At 34.8% G+C, this 19,441-nt stretch overlaps 4 protein-coding genes across 7 annotated transcripts; 2 read left to right on the top strand and 2 right to left on the bottom strand.

Moving 5' to 3' along the window:
- Positions 1–1,407: 1,407 nt before the first annotated feature.
- Positions 1,408–2,017, bottom strand: LOC111449069. The gene is made up of 3 exons (XM_023088915.1): positions 1,950–2,017; positions 1,789–1,870; positions 1,408–1,704 (listed from the first exon to the last, which is right to left on the bottom strand). The coding sequence occupies exons 1-3, from the start codon at positions 1,953–1,955 to the stop codon at positions 1,409–1,411; spliced, it is 384 nt and encodes a 127-aa protein (XP_022944683.1). The 5' UTR covers positions 1,956–2,017; the 3' UTR covers position 1,408.
- Positions 2,018–6,374: 4,357 nt separating this feature from the next.
- Positions 6,375–7,154, bottom strand: LOC111449070. The gene is made up of 3 exons (XM_023088916.1): positions 7,064–7,154; positions 6,906–6,987; positions 6,375–6,821 (listed from the first exon to the last, which is right to left on the bottom strand). The coding sequence occupies exons 1-3, from the start codon at positions 7,067–7,069 to the stop codon at positions 6,544–6,546; spliced, it is 366 nt and encodes a 121-aa protein (XP_022944684.1). The 5' UTR covers positions 7,070–7,154; the 3' UTR covers positions 6,375–6,543.
- Positions 7,155–9,047: 1,893 nt separating this feature from the next.
- LOC111449067 (uncharacterized membrane protein At3g27390) lies at positions 9,048–12,656 on the top strand. Its single transcript, XM_023088912.1, has 10 exons — positions 9,048–9,204; positions 9,273–9,381; positions 9,495–9,687; positions 10,516–10,652; positions 10,736–11,024; positions 11,109–11,215; positions 11,305–11,464; positions 11,541–11,736; positions 11,815–12,055; positions 12,125–12,656. Exons 1-10 carry the CDS (start codon positions 9,111–9,113, stop codon positions 12,348–12,350), a joined length of 1,752 nt encoding a protein of 583 aa, XP_022944680.1. The 5' UTR covers positions 9,048–9,110; the 3' UTR covers positions 12,351–12,656.
- Positions 12,657–14,004: 1,348 nt separating this feature from the next.
- Positions 14,005–19,120, top strand: LOC111448739 (zinc finger protein CONSTANS-LIKE 9-like). 4 transcript variants are annotated; one of them, XM_023088459.1, is made up of 6 exons: positions 14,005–14,289; positions 14,918–15,610; positions 16,235–16,465; positions 17,308–17,612; positions 18,372–18,501; positions 18,638–19,120. In XM_023088459.1, exons 2-5 carry the CDS (start codon positions 15,047–15,049, stop codon positions 18,499–18,501), a joined length of 1,230 nt encoding a protein of 409 aa, XP_022944227.1. In that variant the 5' UTR covers positions 14,005–14,289; positions 14,918–15,046; the 3' UTR covers positions 18,638–19,120. The 4 variants fall into 4 exon arrangements, with proteins under 4 accessions (XP_022944227.1, XP_022944226.1, XP_022944225.1 ...); XM_023088458.1 differs by having other exon boundaries at positions 18,372–18,531; XM_023088457.1 differs by having other exon boundaries at positions 14,005–14,190; positions 18,372–19,120.
- Positions 19,121–19,441: the final 321 nt, after the last annotated feature.

Genomic DNA, 19,441 nt, shown 5'->3' with positions numbered 1-19,441 from the left:
ATTACGCCTTCCATTCTCTCTCACAGATCATACCCACAATCTCGAGAAATTATCAATTTAAAAAATTAAAAATTAAAAATTAAAAAAAAAAAAAAAAAAAACTCAAGCTTTCTCGTTACCCTCCATATAAAATTTAGATTGGATTATATAAAATACCCATAAATTTTTAAATAAATTTCAATTATAATCTTTAAACAAATTTATATTTTAAATCTTTACTTTGAATTCTATAACTTAAATTATAAAAAAGATCTTTGTTGTGTAAAAATGGATTTTATATATATATATATCGTATTTATTAATTTTCAAAGTTTTTAGAGTACAAATTAAAATTTTTAAAATCTAGAAATTGAAATTTATATTTAGTGTTCTTTTGTATAACTTAATATAAAATAAAGAAAACATCTATTATTTTTAAGGTAATGTTTTTTTTAAGGTAGTTGAAGTTGGAAAACAAACCCTAAAACCAAAAAAAATATTGTAATTGAAATGGTAGTGAATTAAATGCTATTTAAATTTGATAAGGAAAGTTTTGACATTATAGTTTTGTGAAAATTATTTTTCAATAATTTCAAATTTTTATAAATTCAACGCGTATGGAGCATAAAATTGAAGTTGATGATCTTAGGACCCGAAAGGGGTAGATTGTGACCACATCGATTGAAGAGGAGAATGAATCATTCTAAAATTTCTCGAACCCCAAAGTGCCAGAAGACACTGGCCCCGAAAGGGGTGGATTTTGACCACATCGATTGAGGAGGAGAACGAAGCATCCGTGGCACACGAGGCGGTGTGCCAGTAAAGACGTTGGGTCCTAAAGAGGGGTGGATTGTGACCACATCGATTGGAGAGGAGAGTGAGTGCCAACAAGGACTCTGGGCTCCGAAAGGGGTGGATTGTGACCACATCGATTGGGGAGGAGAACGAAACATCCTAAAATCTCGACCTAACTGACATGTTTTAAAAACTTTGAGATGAAGCCCAAAAGGAGAGGAAACGTCCACCTTGAGAAGAAGCCAAAACCGAAAAAGCACAAATAGGACAAAGATTTAATGAGCCGTTGCATTAACTCAATTCTTTCCAAAAATTTTGTTTTTTTTTAATATGTAACTCATGTTTTATTTAAAAAAACATTACTTTTACATACATGAACGTTCCGTTTATTTTATATTACTTTTTTACCCCTATAAAATAAATATTTTTAAACTACGTCATACCAATATAGCTTTACACACATCTACATGCAAATTAATATTTACTTCGAGTAGATGAAATAATCTACGTCAAAAAATAACTATTTAGGTAAATTTTTACACTTTAAATTAAGGCGAAAAAAAAACGTATATTATGTCGAACAGATTAAATACGTATTTTCATTACATTTTTATTGGTTCATACAAATTTGAATTCATGAATCACTGTACCATATGGAATAGGAAGGGTAGGGGCAATGGTAGCAATAGCAATAAGGAGTTTGATGAGGCACCCCCCACGAGCACGTCCAAGTTATCTGAGGTTCATTTTCGTCCTTGTCCTTGTTCACGTCTTCGTCTTCCTTTTTGGCTTCGACCACACTCACCGACTCCAGCTGAGCACAACCGAATCTCTTTCTCAGCATCTCAGTGAGTTCAATTGGGTCAAGATCTCCAACTACCTCTATTTTATCCTTGTCATCACCCACCAAGCTAATCGTCTCAATATCCCCTGCGATTTGCATCATTCTTCAGTCAAATTCCCTTAAACTCATTGAAATCCAAATAGATTATATTATATATACGCATAACTTACCCAAAACAGATGCTGCAATCTTCAAGGCTTGGCTACGATACTTAGCCCCCCTCTTCATCGACACTCGAATTACTATCTTTTGCTGTAAAAACAAACGTCAAAACTCGAGATAAAAACAGTCAACTTATCGATAACAATAATGTTTTCAACGGGACACATACCTTCATTTTAGTTGAGATTGAAGAGAGAGAGAATATAATGTCCGTAAAACGCTTTAGAGAGAGAGAGGGATTTGGTTATGAGGTTGAGGGATGAGAAAATGAGGTTATAGGTATTGAATATTTATAAGCAAATTTTTATGTATAGAAATGTTTAGTATATAGTATGATGAAGAATGATTCAATGCAAAGTCAATATATGTAAAGCCGTGTAAGACTTTGGAATAAAATAAAGGTGTAGGTTTAGCTAACTGATTCATTTAATTCAACTAGGCCTCACCTTGGTCTAAATCATATTATAACTTTTACAATAAAGTTTTAATGAATTACACCAAATATAAAGATATATATATATATATATATATATATATATTAATTTTTTACTTTTAGGACGATATCTAAATTACCATAATAATTTTATTAAATTGCAAAACTAATCTAAATTAGAGGTTCAAATTTTTCCACAACGGTACTATATTACAAAAAACATTATATTATGTTTGGTGGGTATGCTTCTGATTGGTTCTCGAGTTAAATCTGATTTTTTGTCGGTTTAATTTTTCAATCAAAATAGAAAATAAAATATCGGATTCAAAGCAGCAATTTTTTAATTTTTTTTAGTTGAATAGTGTTCTCGTAATAGTTACTAAGATAGAATCTTATTTAATATCCTATTTGGATTTTTTTTTTTTCAAATGGGTTATCTGATCCGTAAATACTTGAAATTATCTATTATAAACGTGAACAGTAATGTAGTTTTTTGATATCTCTGTTATATAAAAGTTTCACATCGGCTAATTTAGGAAATGATCATGGGTTTATAATCAATAAACGCTATCTCCATTGGAATGTTACCATTTTGCCTTGCAAACCCTAGGGAAACTTCGAATACAGGCGTAGATCATTTGTACAGACAGACTTTTGAGGTGCTGAGATCCAAAGTCGAGAGGGTAACAACCTAGATCGTACGTTGAGGTCCCTAAACAATCACTTAGTGGAAAAGGAAGTAATCGAGCGATGGGTTTAGAAGCAGTCATCCTTTGAAGAAAGCGTAACAGCCCACTAGTCTAACTTCATGGCATCGAAAATATATCAGGGTTCAAGTGATTCACCAAACGACAAGACCTTGAAAAGATGACTATTCTAACTAACCCTAACCATGGGTAAGAAACTGCACCATTCAACCAATCCTTAACCATGACAGTTTCATCATATTATTGACGTTACTGTAATTTTAAAATATCGTTTAAATTATTTTTTTTTTCCACGTTCAATTGATTAAAATTGAATAAAATAAGGGTAATTTGACATTAAATTTTATTTTAATGAATTGACCAATATATTAAAACATCTTCACATTTCACATCACATTTTTATCATATCGTAAAAAGTAAACCGATAAAATATATTTAAAAACATAATATTGTTACTAATGAAAAATTGCTTAAACGTTCGGTTAAACATCGATAAAGACGTTTCAAACTTTGAATTAACATTACGTAGTGTTGAATATTCATATCGACCCATATTTTATATTTTATCTTTTATTTTTACAATAAATGTGACGAAAGGGAGATTTGAGCTTCAGATATTTTAACGTTTTGTATTATTCTACTCCGTACCAACCCGATAACAACCTTTAATATCTTATTATTAAAAAAAAAAACTTAAGCTACCCGCTCTGAGGCGAATAGAATTTTAGTCCTCGTAAAAAAATATAAATATAATTTTATTGGCAATTAAAAAAGACTCGTGGTTTGCTACTCTCCATTAAAATAATCATACAACTACCATAAAAATAATTATTTTAAGAAAGTAATTACACTTATGGATAATAATTAAGATTAAGTTGACCATTTATATAATAAGATGAGAAAAAAAAATATATTTTTTATTATTTTTTTATTATTTTAAGAATGAACAGTTGGAAGGAATGCGTCTTTGTTCTAATATATTTTTATATTTTTTTTTATACTAATTCAATTCAGGATTATAATGAATATTTAAATATATGAAAATGGGTATTTTAAATTTTTTTAAAATATTTAATTAACAGTACGAAAGAATGAGAGAGGGTATGAACCTTCTCCTCGAAGTACGACGCCGGTAAAACTGAGATACTCGATCAATGTTGTGATGAACGATACACGTTAAGTGGCTACCAACAAGCCAAGACACACCATGGTAAGTCAAACGACGCTTTTCGTCGTGATATCTAGTGTGGTATTATCGTCAGCGAAGAGTAGATTAATTTCGAACGAAAGACTAGTACACTTGGCCCAGTAGCAGCACAACCTGTAACTCGATAGCATATACGGCCCAACGTTGCGACCCGCGCACCAGTGAAGAGTAGTATTATCGTCAGCAAAGAGTAGATTAATTTCGAACGAAAGACTAGTACACTTGGCCCAGTAGCAGCACAACCTGTAACTCGATAGCATATACGGCCCAACGTTGCGACCCGCGCACCAGTGAAGAGTAGTATTATCGTCAGCAAAGAGTAGATTAATTTCGAACGAAAGACTAGTACACTTGGCCCAGTAGCAGCACAACCTGTAACTCGATAGCATATACGGCCCAACGTTGCGACCCGCGCACCAGTGAAGAGTAGTATTATCGTCAGCAAAGAGTAGATTAATTTCGAACGAAAGACTAGTACACTTGGCCCAGTAGCAGCACAACCTGTAACTCGATAGCATATACGGCCCAACGTTGCGACCCGCGCACCAGTGAAAGTAACTTGAGACCCGCGCCTCAACTCGACTTGTGACCTGTACGTGCATAAGCTCTCCCACTGACACGTGTCCTATCTGTAGCCATCGACTTCCCTCGGCTCGGCTCAACTCCAACGGTTAAAACCTGTCATTCGTCTCAGATTGACATTTTTTACACCGATTCCTATGTTTTGGACCCTCCCAGAGCTAAATTTGACCTTACTTAGGTAATTAAGGAATATGATGTCTGATTTCTCAATTCAAGTTAAATTGAGCTAAGAAACTAGAATTACTAAGGAAATCACGTAATTGTCCTAATAGGGTGAACACCCCGACGATACTTGGAATAACTTCAAGGGATGAAATCTAGCAAATTCAAATTTACGAAAAAAATCCCAACTAAGGCGATCCAAGTAAGTGACCTTATTGCTCGGTCGAAAGACTTGCCTTATGTATGACGACACGTGCCCAGTAACCCTTGCAGATGTCGATGATGTGAAATTATATAATATCACGATGTTATGATGATGTGAGTTAGTATAATGTGATGTTATGTTATGATGATGCGTGATGACGATATGACTCAATATGATGATATTTCATATTAAAATGATGTGCATATACGAAATGCGATGTTGCATTATGATAAGAGATTTTCGAGACACAACCCTAAATGATGTTAATGATGATAGATATATGAAGGCTAACGCATGGGTAATATGTGAATGATGTATAAAGTTGTGTTATAAGAATAATTTAAGATGAAAACTATAAGGACCTCATGAATACTGTGTGTTCATTTATATCAGGGTACTTCTCTATTTATGATAACGAGTACGAACGCGTACATTATGATCATGATCATCATCATGCCTTACATGATATTCGACGGTTTGCTGACATTCGGACGTCTGACTACATATAACTAGCCCAACTATGATGGGCCCAAGAGGTGTGCAAACCGTCCAGTGGACTCACGCTCACACGTGTGTGGTCGTGTTTAGGAAAATATTACACATCCATTTTTGTTCAGACGAGAGACCACATCTATGATGGCTTTAACGATATATCTCTAATCATGAGTTGCATGTGTTTGTATTCCCTAATTAGAATAGTGAGATCACTTTCTGTGCCATTTCTATTTATATATATATATATATTAAGATTTTAAAAGTAAACTTAAAATATTGATTTTTTTTTCTTTTATTTTAACGATTTGTGGACGACAATGATTCTTAGAATTGTAGCACTAGCTGTTTGACCAGGTCTTCAAGAATTGAGATCCAGGCTGGCAACGACCATTGCCAGGTCATCCTTAATTAGTATTTTTCAAAAATAAAAAATAAAAAACAATATTTCTCTTAATTATCTCAAATAATATCTTTGAGATTAAAATATTTACTTTATTTACTTTTAAATTTAAAACAAAATAATTATACCATGAAAAATATATCAAAATTAATCGACTTTTATTACTAAACAATATAGTATTTATTTGTAAATAATTTGGTTATTTTTCTGTAATATTATAAAAGTTCAATTGTCACATATTTTGAATTAAAATAATTAAATCGTCATATATTAACGTTATGAGATTATATTTTTACCGTTAGCATAGATGAAATTGTTATTACAGCGTTTAAAAAAATATCTATGAATTTCAAAAATTAACATTAAAAAATTTAGAGATAATCTATAAAGTATAGGCTGATGATTTTGGTCTATATATTGACGATTACAACTTTTTTGAATTTTCGACACATATCTACGTACCATTTGAAATAATCTATGTCGAAAAATAATTATATAGATAATTTTTCACGCTTCAAATTAAAACAAAAAGACGTAGATTATATCGGAGAGATTTATACTACTTTCATGAATTACCATATGCAATAGGTCGGGTCGGGGCTAAGGTAACAATGGCTATACGGAGTTTGATGAGGCACCCCACATGAGCACGTCCAAGTTATTTCAGGTTCATTTTTGTCTTCGTCTTTGTCCTTGTCTTCGTCCTTGACTTCAACTATGCTCACAGACTCCAACTGCGCGTAACTAAATTTCTTTCGGAGCACCTCGATGAGTTTGATCGGGTCAAGATCTCCAACTACCTCTAATTTATCCTTGTTATCGCCCACCAAGCCGATCGTCTCAATATTCCCTGTAATTTGCATAATTTTTCAATAATATTTCTTTTAATTCATTGAAATTCAAATAGATTATATTATATGTACGCATAATTTACCCGAGACAGATGCTACAATCTTCAAGGCTTTGCTACGATACTTAGCCCCCTCCTTCATCGATACTTTAATCACTATCTTTTGCTGCAAAAACCGTTAAAATTTGACATGAAAACAATTAACTCATCGATAACAGTAATGTTTTCAACTGAGTACGTACCTTCATTTTGGTCGAGACCGAAGAGAGAGAATATAGTGTCGGTACAAAACTTGAGAGAGAGAGAGAGGAATTTGGTTATGAGCTTGAGGATGAGAAAATGAGGTTTTAAGTATTGAACATTTATAAGTAAATTTTTACGTATAGAAATGCATAGTATACTGTTGTAGTGTCTCCAAAACGCGCGTTTTAAAGCTTCAAACGACAAAGAATGATTCAACAGAAAGTCAACATATATAACGTCGGATAAGACTTGGGAAAAATCAAAGTCAACTCAAAGTCAACAGATTCATTTATTCCATCGGGTCCCACCTTTACAACTTGATAATTTACACCAAATATCTATTATTTAATTATTTCTACATATCTCCGTGTCTCCATGTATATTTATTATTGAATCTTCTCTTTTTTATTTTTCATCTACACCAGCGTATGAGTTGTACAATCCTAACAAAAAAAAAAAATGTCAGATTCATTAGGTGTCAAATTTGGATTTAAAATCTTGAGCACGTTGAACCAACCAACGTATTAAAACATTTTCACATGGCTATAGGTTTCCCATCGACATTTTTTATCATATTGTTAAAAAAAAAATCGATAAAATATTTTTAAAAACATAATACATCACTAATGGAAAAGTATTCAAACGTTCGATTATTGAGTTTAAAGAAATCAATTTTTATTAACATCCACATTTTATTAATTCTACAAAATTGAAACATCGTTATTAATGTGAATAAAGACATTTCAGACTTTGAATAAACGTTGAATATTCACATCGACACATATTTTATATTTTTATTTTTATTTTTCTAAAAAGAGATTTATACTTTAGATATTTTAACCTTTTGTATTATTTAATCCATTTTTTTCGACCATTTAAAATTAATACATAGATAAATTGATATCGCATCCGAGAGTGATCTAAATAATAGAATGACTGACGAATATTTAAAAGAATTAAAAAATATTACCTATATATATATATTAAAATTTTAAAACTAAAATTAAAATATTGTTTTTTATTTTTCTCTTGTTATAACATTTTGTGTATGAAGACGCATTGATGGTTAGAATTGTTTGACCAGGTCTTCAATAATTGAGATCCACGCTGGCAACAACCATTGCAAAGTCATCCTGAATTAGTTTTTTTTTAAAAAAATAAAAAATAAAAATAATATTTCTCCAAAGGATCTCGAAAAATATCTTTGAGTTTAATATATTTAGTTCATTTATTTTTAACATGTAACGGTTTAATCTTAATTTATTATTAGTAATTATATTTGGTAATTATTCTGTTTATTGGTGTGTATTTAGAAAAATATTTATTAAATTTTAACAACATTTTTAAATAGAGACCTAATCATCTCATATTTTAAAATATAATGTCTAAATTGTTTATATTAAAATTATGAGATTTTTTTTATTTATATAAAAGTTTAAGGTTTTAAATTGTTTTCTTTAAAAAAAATTATATAAATATTTAGAATTTGAAATAATAATTTAATTTTTGGTTAAAATCTTTTTTTATTTGAATGTTTAATTTAATAGGTTGGTTATAGATCAGACAATTAAATTTTTTTTATTTTATATTTTTCATAAAATCAATATTGTTATTAGTACTTTTAAAAATTGTTTAAACACGAATTTTTTATTTTAAAAATTAAATGATATTAAAACGATAAAAATATTTTTGAAATTAAAATGGACGAATATTATTTCAATATATTTTATTTTTGGATTAAGTATTTTATCTAATTTATTAATTTTTAGGATTGGTTTGAAATTAGTTTTATGATTAAATTAAAATATTAATTTCGATGGGAGAAGCATCCATGTGTCATTTAAATTCGTTGTTTTCCAGAATCCGACATTGTTGGCAGCCACGTGTCACTACGAACCCACCAAAGTGCCACGTCACTCTTCCAACACACCCCTTCTTCCATTTTGCGCCTTCTGTAACCGCCTTATTCCCTGCGACATCCTCCAAGGGTGAAGAATGAACCGTCTGTATTGAACTCCGATTTCATTTCTTCCCGAAGTTACCCTCATGCGAGTTCCCGTTGGATTCTTCCCCAAGCTCTGGAGCTTCATCTCCTTCCTTCCTTTCTTCTTCTTGCTCCTCGTTCTTGGCCTCCTCAAAGGTAATTTCATCTCTTCAGTATTAGTTCCGCGCGTTTTGATTTAATGTCTCATTGATGGATTCTTTCAGCTGTGATTGTTGGTCCGATTGCAGCAGCCATTGTTGTGGTTGGTAACTCATCTGTAATCGTTGGTCTTTTTCCTGCGCATTTTTTCTGGACTTTCGTCTGCCTGGCTAGGTATAATTTACAAGATACATCGTTGATTCTGTTGCGATTATGCTTTGCCTTGAGTTTGCTGATTTCGATTCTGTGACCATTGGGGATTTCGTTTATGTTATGTTTAATTTCAGAACCAAGAGGTTAGGCCTTGTTCTTAAATCTGTGGTGCTTGTTTTCTTGCCCTTGCCACTCATCCTTTGGCCGATTGTTGGCGTTATTGGAAGCTTGCTTGGTGGGATTGGATATGGGTTTTTCGTTCCCCTTATTGCAACTTTTGAGGCAGTTGGAGGCGGCATTACTGGCAAACTTTTTCACTGTGTTGCTGCGAGTTCCTTATCCCGTTTTGGCATTTGGTATATTGAGCTAATGGCATGTTTGGGAGTGATTTTGAAATGGTTTAGATCACTTTTTTGTGTTTAGATCACTTTTATGCGGTAAGTTGTCATGAAGACGTAGGATCGTAACTCTCATTTAGTTCATAATCATTTTGTTTCATATTCTCGTTTATTTTGGTTATTAACTTTGACCATTTTGTTTCATATTCTCATGTATTTGGTTCATCTATGAGAATTAATATTACTATGTCTATATAAAGGCTTGTCTAGCATTGTTTTGAGATGTGGAGTCATTGTCATCTTGTATTTGTCGGCATTTGGGTTAGATGTATTTGTCTAGTGACATTTGGGTTAGATTTGGAGACGAGTGGAGTCATTGTCATTTTGTATTTGCTTAGAAGCAATTGTGAGGAACTTTGTAAAAGAGACTTTGTGGTGTGAGAGATACACTTTGTGAACACTTTGGTTATAGTATTAGCTACCACTCGTGGATGTAGGAAATTTCTTCTATCCGAACCACGTAAATCTTTGTGTCTCTTTGTTTAATTTCTGTTTGTGGGTGTGTGAGTGCATTCGATCTTACTCCCACTTTCGTTACAACAATTGAGTATCAAAGCATTTTTGGTTGTGGCATTCCGCTACCACTTTTGGGTATCAAAACATTTTGGTTGTAATGCCGTGGCATTACAGCACACCATTTTGTTGTGATTTTCTAAATGAATCGCTTCTCTGTGATTACTGCATATTTATTTTAATCCTTCAGTACATTCGTTTGATACTCACTGGCCTGACAAAAAAAAAACGTTACTACACACAGGATGGTTGTTTGTCCACAATTAAAGCAAGCTGCGTAATTGTGATGGATTTTACAGATTTCTGTTTCCATTCTTATTTTTCATTCATGGATGAACTGGGTGAGTTGATGTACAGTGATGAGAAGCCCATAGAAGTGAAGTGAGTGCTTTCTTCTCCTCTCTCCCATCTCAAATATTTAAGAACTTTATCGGAAGATTTACATTCTGCCTTATCCTGGTCAGGCTATCAAGACTTCCAAGTTGTTTATTGGCCAGTTTGATTGGTGTTCTAGTTGATTCTCTTTTAATTACTTTAGTTGCCCTGTGGAGAAGTCCATTCATGTTATTCAAAGGATGGAAGAGGATGTTGGAAGATTTGATTGGTAGAGAAGGACCATTCCTGGAGGCAGTGTGTGTTCCATTTGCTGGTCTTGCCATCATCTTGTGGCCCATTGCTGTCGTTGGAGCAGTCATAAGCGCAGTCGTCTCTAGCTTTTTTTTGGGGCTCTATGCTGGAGTTATCGTTCATCAGGTGCTCTGGGGCAATCAAACTGTTGCATCTTTGCAAATTGTCTGTGTGTTTGAAGTTGAACTTGATAATATGTACATTTTGCAGGAAGACTCGTTTCGGTTGGGGCTTGCTTATGTATTAGCGGTAGTTTCGATGTTCGATGAGTATGTGAATGATCTACTCTATTTGGGGGAGGGGTCTTGTATTCCCAGGTGAATATAGTTTCTGCCCTTTTTCCTCATCTTCTTGGATGCTTGTGCCACGAGTTTCAATTCTGTATTATACTATTTGTGGCAGCCAGGCCGAAATATCGTAGAAACATGAGCTCCGACCTCAAGGAGCACCGTAGCGATGACAATAACGATCAGAGAAGTATAAGACATGGTTCAAGCAATCATAAACTTGTCTCGGAACAATCGAGGACATTGAAACGGGCGATCCAACAATACAAACCCGTCCAGGTAATGTCATAAAGTGGTGTAAATCCTAATCCTAATCTTTCTTATGTTGCATCATTCAAATGTTTGTTGGCCACAGTTTTGGGATTGGCTGTTTAAATCCTGTGAAGTGAATGGTCGAATACTTCTCCACGACGGTCTGATATCGATGGAAGACGTTGAGGAATGCATTCTAAAGGGCAACTGTAAGAAGTTAACCGTCAAGTTACCAGCATGGTGTATATTACAGTGCTTGCTTTCGTCTGCAAAGTCGAACTCTCCCGGGTTAATCATCTGTAAGTCTTTTCTCCTAACTCCGGGTTAATCGTTTAATTATATCGATTGGTTACATTGAAATATACATGAACTTCCAGCTGATGATGTGGAGTTGACAAGAACAAACTTGCCAAGGGACACAATGTTTGAATGGTTTCTTGGGCCATTGTTAATTATGAAGGAGCAAATAAAGAGACTAAATTTAGAAGAAAATGAAGAAACATGCTTGAGAATATTGATAATGAGATGCCGAAACGAAAAACCGGAGGATTGGGATGAGTTCGCCTACCCTTCTAGCGACACGGTCCGGAGAGCGCAGTTGCAAGCCATATTTAGAAGGTTTCTACTAACTGCTGATGTTGTTGAGTATCATTTTTTAGGTCGTCTAAACCATCATTCTCTTAACAGATTACAGGGTATTGTGAGTTTCATGTCGCGAATCCCAAGTTTTCGACGTCGATTTATGAACTTGATCAAGGTATTGTACGTCGAAGGCATCCAGATGGGCAGTTCAGCAACGGCTGCAAGAGTTGGAAATGGTAGCAAGCGTTTAGGAAGGAGTGGGGGTGGAAGAAATAGGGAAGAGGAAACAATAAACACAGCACAAAAAGCTCTCAACGTTCTTGATGTGTAGTATGAAACAGGTTCTTCTTCTTCTTCCTTATTCCTGCTACCTACCTGTTTACTGAATCAAATGATGATGCAAATATTTGGACAAATAGTGTATGGTTGTAGCTCTAGACGTTCTAGACATTCATTTTACCGGCGGGGACCCGCCCTTTTGAGGCGAAAATTCTCCGTTTAGACGAGAAGTAAGAGGAAGTGAGGAATGTCTTTGTCCGTTAGATAAATGGGGTTGAGATGTTTTTGTCTTCGATTTTAACCCTTAATAGAAATATTATATATATATATATATTTAGGAGGAATAGTATTCTTTGATTATAAACTCATCATCGTCGATGTGTGACTTTCATCCAACACCTCCTCAAACAAAGTACGACTCTCCTTAATTGAGGCTCGACTCTTTTTCTTTTGGAGTCTTAATCATTTTTTACTATGCCTTCGAGACTTACAATACTAAACTATACCAAGTTAGTTGAACACAAACTCTCCACAATGATATGATATTGTCCACTTTGAATATAAGCTCTCATGCTTTGCTTTGGGCTTCTCCAATAGGCTTAGTGATTTTGTTTTGGGTTTCTCAAAATGCCTCGTGCCAATAGAGACACAATATTATTTTATTTAATTATAAATTCATGATTATTTCCTAAATAAATTTTTATATTTCCCAAACAATCCATAAATTTAAAATCTGTTGCACTCTTTATCTTAAGAATAAAGTACACCTCCTAATTATAATTCTTAAATAATGATGAAGTGGAAATTACACGTGAGTCAGTCGATGTTAATTATTTAATCAATTATTGGTAACATTATAGTTTACTTAGGTGTTACAAATTTAAAAGCATTAAAAGTAGTGTCTTTTAAGAATGATTCTTTAAGAATGATTCATAAAGTCATCGTCTCATGTGACGACAAAACAATATTTATTTAATCAAATTTTAGATAAAACAAAACTTTAAAATTAAAATTGTCTCGTTCTTTGATAGCTAGACAAAAATTGTTGTTTTGATAATAAAAAAAATTATCACAAAATTTCCTCACTTTCCAAAAATTTATAAAAAATAAAGTATTCATTAATTTTCTTTTGCATATGCTTATGTAACAATTATATATATATATATTTATTTATTTATTTAATGTTTAGTATTATAATATATTATAATAATTAGTTATGGAATATTTTAGTTAGATTTCTATTAATATTTTAATAGTATATTTTATTTTATTATCAAGATTTAGTTAGCTTATATCTTCTTTATTTTTAGGAATTAGTTGATATTTTACGTTTATTTAAAATATTTTTTTAATAAATAATTCGAACTAAATCCATTTAAAATATTTTTTTAATAAATAATTCGAACTAAATCCATTTAATAAAAATTATTTAAACTGAAAAAAATTATTATTAAGAAAAGAGAAGCAAGTATTTAAAATATTAAAATAAAGACCGGGCAATCAATGAGTTGTGGACTAATTTATTTTAAGATTTGTCCAAAGATATTGTAACAAATAAGAATGTGGGTCTCACCTAATATTTAATTTTAGCATATAAAAATCCAAACTTTAGTGTAAATATATTTAAATTTAAATAAAAAAAAAAAAAAGAAGAAATTTTGATAAGTGAGAAAGGAAATTCCACTTGGGCTATGCTGTGCCACTTTGAAGCTCTGCTTTCTCTCTCACTGCACTTTTATTCTGTGAGAAGAGAGACCTTTTTTTGCTTTTGGAGCCTTTTTTGTGATATTTTTATGTACACTCATCATATACCCACAGCCACATCTGCCCTCTCATCCTTGTGACTCTATCCATCTCAAACATACAGATTCAAGAAACCTCCAGCTTCTAGGGTTTCTTTCTTTCTTTTTTTCTCCTCTTTTTGCTGCTATTTTCTTCTTTTATTATGATCATAACCTCCTTCTTCTATTCATCCCTTTCTTCTTTGTAAGGTACTTGTCTTTCTTGCTGTTTTTTTTTTCCATACCCTGTTCTTCCCCTCCATGAAATCCTGTTTATTTCTCATTTTTAGAGGCTTTTGATCATCATTTGAGGCTGTTTTTGTTGTTTGATCTGGGGTTTCTCTGTCTGTCATGCTCTGCAATTGCTTTGTTTTCTGTTTTCCTTTTAAGGCACGTTTGTTTGATTCCTTTTATTTGAATTCTCATGCCTTGATTCTATGTTTTTGCTTCCTTTTTGTTGACCCCTTTGATACCCACAAATTTATTTGTGGGTATTTTGTCTTTTATTGTTCTTGAGATGATTTCCATGGAGTTTTGGTGTTTAATTTGGTCTGGGTTGTTCTTCTAAACTGGGTAGCTTCTTGTGATGGATTGTACTTTTTTGATCTGTTTTGATTTCTTTAGAGCTCCAAACTTTCTGGATCTACCCATATGGTTTTATTTTTTGGCAAATTATGTCTATTTAGGTGAGCTGATTTTTTAAGAATAGTTTCATATGTAGTTTCCATTTATGGGGTTTGAGCTGGTTTGTTGCAGTAAACAGTCAGATGTCTGGTTTATGTAGCATAGAAATTGCAAAAGATGTAGTACTAATCTGTATCATATCAAAATTTTGAAGGTTTTGGAAAGAAATTCACCACATTTTGTAGTTCTTGAAGAAGCTACGCTTTGGTTTTAAGGTTCTTATAGTTTGACAAGAGTTCTGAAGATTTGAACTCAGAGAAATCTGTAAAGGGCAATTGCAAACATGGGTTTCATGTGTGATTTTTGTGGGGCTCAAAAGTCGATGGTTTACTGCCGATCTGATGCTGCTTGTTTGTGCTTATCGTGTGATCGTAATGTCCACTCGGCCAACGCCTTGTCGAAGCGTCATACAAGAACGCTGTTGTGTGAAAAATGCCATACGCAACCCGCTGTGGCGAGATGTATTGATGAGAGGATTTCTTTGTGTCAAAATTGTGACTGGATGGGCCATGGCACATCTACCTCAGCTTCATCGTCACACAAGAGACAAGCCATTAATTGCTACTCTGGTTGTCCATCAGCTGCAGAACTTTCTTCCATCTGGTCCTTTGTTTTGGATGTTCCCTCTGGAAATGATGCTTGTGAGACAGAGTTGGGATTGATGAGCATTGCGGAGACCGACTTGACGGGCGCTGGTCAAAGAATGCTTGGGTCAACTGAAGCCAGTGACGTTTGCAGCCGGGAAAAGTCAAATGTTTTGGATGGATCATCTTCACTCACTGATTTTCGCTCTAGGCCGCACACTTCAGGCCAGCCAGTTGAATTGGCTAATGTGGCTTTACCCAAGGTGAATGATAAATTTCTTGTTCTTGATTTTGTTTCTAAGTTTATTGTTAAAAAACCTGCAAGTATAGTTTCTGGCATTCGTAACGAGGCATTGCACGTTTTTCAGGACGGATGTGTGGCACGTCTTATCATATGCCATTTTTTTTTGGATAAAAAACAATTACAGAAAGCTTTTCCATAAGGCCCTCTTATTAGAACCATCAATTAAGTGATATTAGTGATGACATTTTCTTGAATTTTCCTCTTCATGCGCAGCTACCACAACCATCATTTAACATTAGACGATGCTCGAGATTCTATTGTCACCTTCGTTTCTTTCACATTGAAGTGTCTTTGAATAATCACTAAACTCTTTCACACCTTCACTCCATTCTGATTACAAAAAATGTCCTCACAGCTCTTTTTGATAGATTTACTCAAGAAATTGTGAACGATATTGTTGTGTCGGTAATACTTCAAGTCTGAAATTTAAGCTTTGAACTTTATACTGTAAACACATTATTAGATTCTTTTTATGGTTGACTGTTGTTATATGGAACCAAATGCATGTTGCTGCAGATTTCCCAATTTCTACTTATTGGTTCTTGTCAAGGATCTTTTGAGGCATCACATTTTTGGCATGCAGTTTTGCTGTCCTGGAACGAAAGTTGCTGGATTCTTCGGTGAAGACGATGACCTCTACAAGGAGTTTGATATGGATGAAATGGATTTGAATCTTGAAAATTATGAGGACCTATTTAGTATGAGCCTTAATCATTCTGAAGAATTTTTCGAGAACGGTGGAATTGATAGCCTTTTCGACTCAAGAGGCCTTTCGTTTGAAGATTCAGTTTGCCACAGTGCAGTTGCTGCAGAGGTACTTGTTTTAATGGATTCATTTCAGTTGCTACAAGTTTCTTTAGCCAATATTTCTGCTATTGATCTTCCATTGTATCTTCTTCTGGCTTATGGTATGCTTCTCCCAATATGGGCGTGATCACTTGGGGTATAACTACCATATAGTTTGGTCTTAACTCTTGAACATTGTTCTCTCTATGAGTACCGAGCTGAGCTCGGTTGACTTGATATACAAGATTCGGAATGTCTTCTGGTAAAGTTAGAACTAGTGAGATTTGTTTGAGATTAATTCGAGTCAAAGCACGAACATAATATCAATCTTCACTTGAAACAGGGGCGGAGTGAAGAAGAATTGGTACCCTTCTTAGTTCGTCTTGAGTGAAAACAATAAGGTCGAAAAGCTAACGATTTTAAAGTTCTCTCTAATTTTTCCCCTCTAAATTTTCAACATTGAAGGATTATAAGCAAGAAGCTAGAAGGTAAAATTTTGCCGATTCTTAGAACTTTCGACTCCGGAGCTGACTTTTTTCAGATAATTGGAAGTCAAAATTCTCATATATGCATAAAACCGTGTTTTGAGTATTCATCTTTATGAGCTGACACTGCATTTGGACTCTGTGAGATCCCACGTTAGTTGGAGAGGGGAACAAAGCATTCCTTATAAGGGTGTGGAAACCTCTCCCTTGTAGACGCGTTTTAAAACCGTGAGGCTGACGGCAATGCGTAACGGGCCAAAGCGGACAATATCTGCTAGCGGTAGGCTTGGGCTGTTACACCGTTATCCCATGTATAGTACATAATGCAATGGTGTGGTTTCACTTTGGAAATCCTTACTGGAACTGAATTAGCCTTCTTGTGCAGGGTTCTTCTGTTGGAGTGGTCAAACCAATGCAGCCAGCCTGCAGCAATGGTGCATCTGCTGACTCGGTGATGAGTACTAAAACTGAACCAATTCTCTGTTTTAATTCAAGGCAAGCCCAATCGGGTGTGTCGTTTTCTGGCCTCCCTGGCGAGAGTAGTGTTGGTGAATATCAAGACTGTGGAGCCTCTTCAATGCTTCTAAGGGGAGAGCCTCCATGGTGTGTCCCTGGCACTGAAAGTTCCTTCCCATCTATTGAACGTAACAATGCTGTTCTGCGTTACAAGGAGAAAAAGAAGACGCGCAAGTACGTTTTCTCGCCTCTTTCGCTTCTGATTCTTGAATTTAATAGACAGATTCTTGCCTTTCTTCCTGCCGGGCTCGGGCTGGCACGAGGCAGTAGATTTGCTTGTTTTCATTTCACTGCCTTATTAGTGCTAAGCTATTCCAGTCGCGAGAATAACACTGACAATCCTCTCGTCTACTTAATGGACTTTAAGTAACGGCCCAAGCTCACCGTTAGTAGATATTAATGGACTTTAAGTAACGGCCCAAGCCCACCGTTAGCAGATATTGTCCTCTCAAGGTTTTAAAATGCGTTTGCTAGGGAGAGGTTTCCACACCCTTATAAAGAATGTTTCGTTCTCCTCTCCAACCGATGTGGGATCTCACAATCCACCCCCTTTGGGACCCAGCGTTCTTGCTGGCACACCGTATGGTGTCCACCCCCCTTCGAGGGTCAGTTTCCTAGCTGGCACATCGCCCGATGTTTGGCTCTGATACTATTTGTAATGGCTCAAGCCCACCGCTAGCAGATGTTGTCCTCTTTGGGCTTTTCTTTCCGGGCTTTCCCTCAAGGTTTTAATGCATCTGCTAGGGAGAGGTTTCCACACCTTTATAAAGAGTGCTTCGTTCCCCTCTCCAACCAACGTGGGATCTCACTTTAAGACCTATTTGGTTCTTTGATTAAGAACTGACTTGTCACACTACTGACCCCTGTTTTCCTCAGCTCCAGAGTAGATCATCACAATTTCCAATCCTCACTTATAGTCCAATAACCTTGCAGGTTCGAGAAAACAGTGAGATACGCCACTCGCAAAGCGAGAGCAGATGGCAGAAGACGTGTGAAGGGACGGTTTGTGAAGGCAGGAGAGGCCTATGATTGCGACCCACTGAACCGGACTAGAAGCTGCTGAGTACAATTTTTAACTATGCTTTACAAAAAGGAATGAATCACTCTGATGTTTGCTTGGAAAGATGCATTCTTTATTTATCAAACCAGTGGATGATTTCGATACATGATCAAAAGCTGTCTCTGATTATATCTCACAGGAAGCTTCATATCACCAGAAGACACAAAAGGTGGAGTCGAAAAAGCAGTGCAAAAGATTCAACGACTAAACTTTCCGTTCCGGGGCAGATCGAAAAATGGTGCATCGATCAACCATCCAATTATACAGACAGCAGAAGATTTGCCCCAAGCTTTGAGTAGTAGTTGCCCATAAAGGTCAGCTCCTCTGCAAATATCTGTTAACTGATCCTTGTTGGGCAGAAACTATACTTGGTGACTGTTTTTTTGTTGTTGTTCTGAACTGAAACCTGGCTTGTTGGGTGACAAAACCACCATTGCCAAAATACTTTTTTTGTCTGTATAGCACACAATCAGCATAAACACATATGAAGTTGAGTTGAGTTAGTAGCAGTAGAATATTGGTTCCAAGCTTGAACATAAGATTTTCTGCTGTTTCCCAGTTCTTGTAAATGCAAGATGATAAATTGCATGTGGAGTTGAAAGGGATTTGGTCACTCTTCTCATGTCTTGTAAATTCATCTTTTATCTTCTTTCCTGAGTCACTGACCCTATCAATGTTAGCTCTATTGATGCTCTAAGTAGCTCGAATATGCTTCACCGTTTTTTTCTAATTCTATTTCTACATGTCTAAAGTCTTTTGTAATAGTCCAAGTTAACCGTTAGTAGATATTGTCTAATTTGCCCCATTATGTATTGCCATTAGTCTTAATTTTAAAATGCATCTATTAGGGAGAGGTTTCCGCACTCTCTTCCCTTCTCCAACCAATGTGGGATTTCACAATCCCACCCCTTTGAGAGTCCAACGTCCGGTGTCTGGCTCTTAT

This window comes from Cucurbita moschata, unplaced genomic scaffold (assembly GCF_002738365.1).
Source record: "Cucurbita moschata cultivar Rifu unplaced genomic scaffold, Cmos_1.0 Cmo_Scf00010, whole genome shotgun sequence".
Lineage (NCBI taxonomy): Eukaryota > Viridiplantae > Streptophyta > Magnoliopsida > Cucurbitales > Cucurbitaceae > Cucurbita > Cucurbita moschata.
The sequence above is the reverse complement of the archived record's forward strand: the minus strand, read 5'-3'. Positions and strand labels throughout refer to the sequence as shown.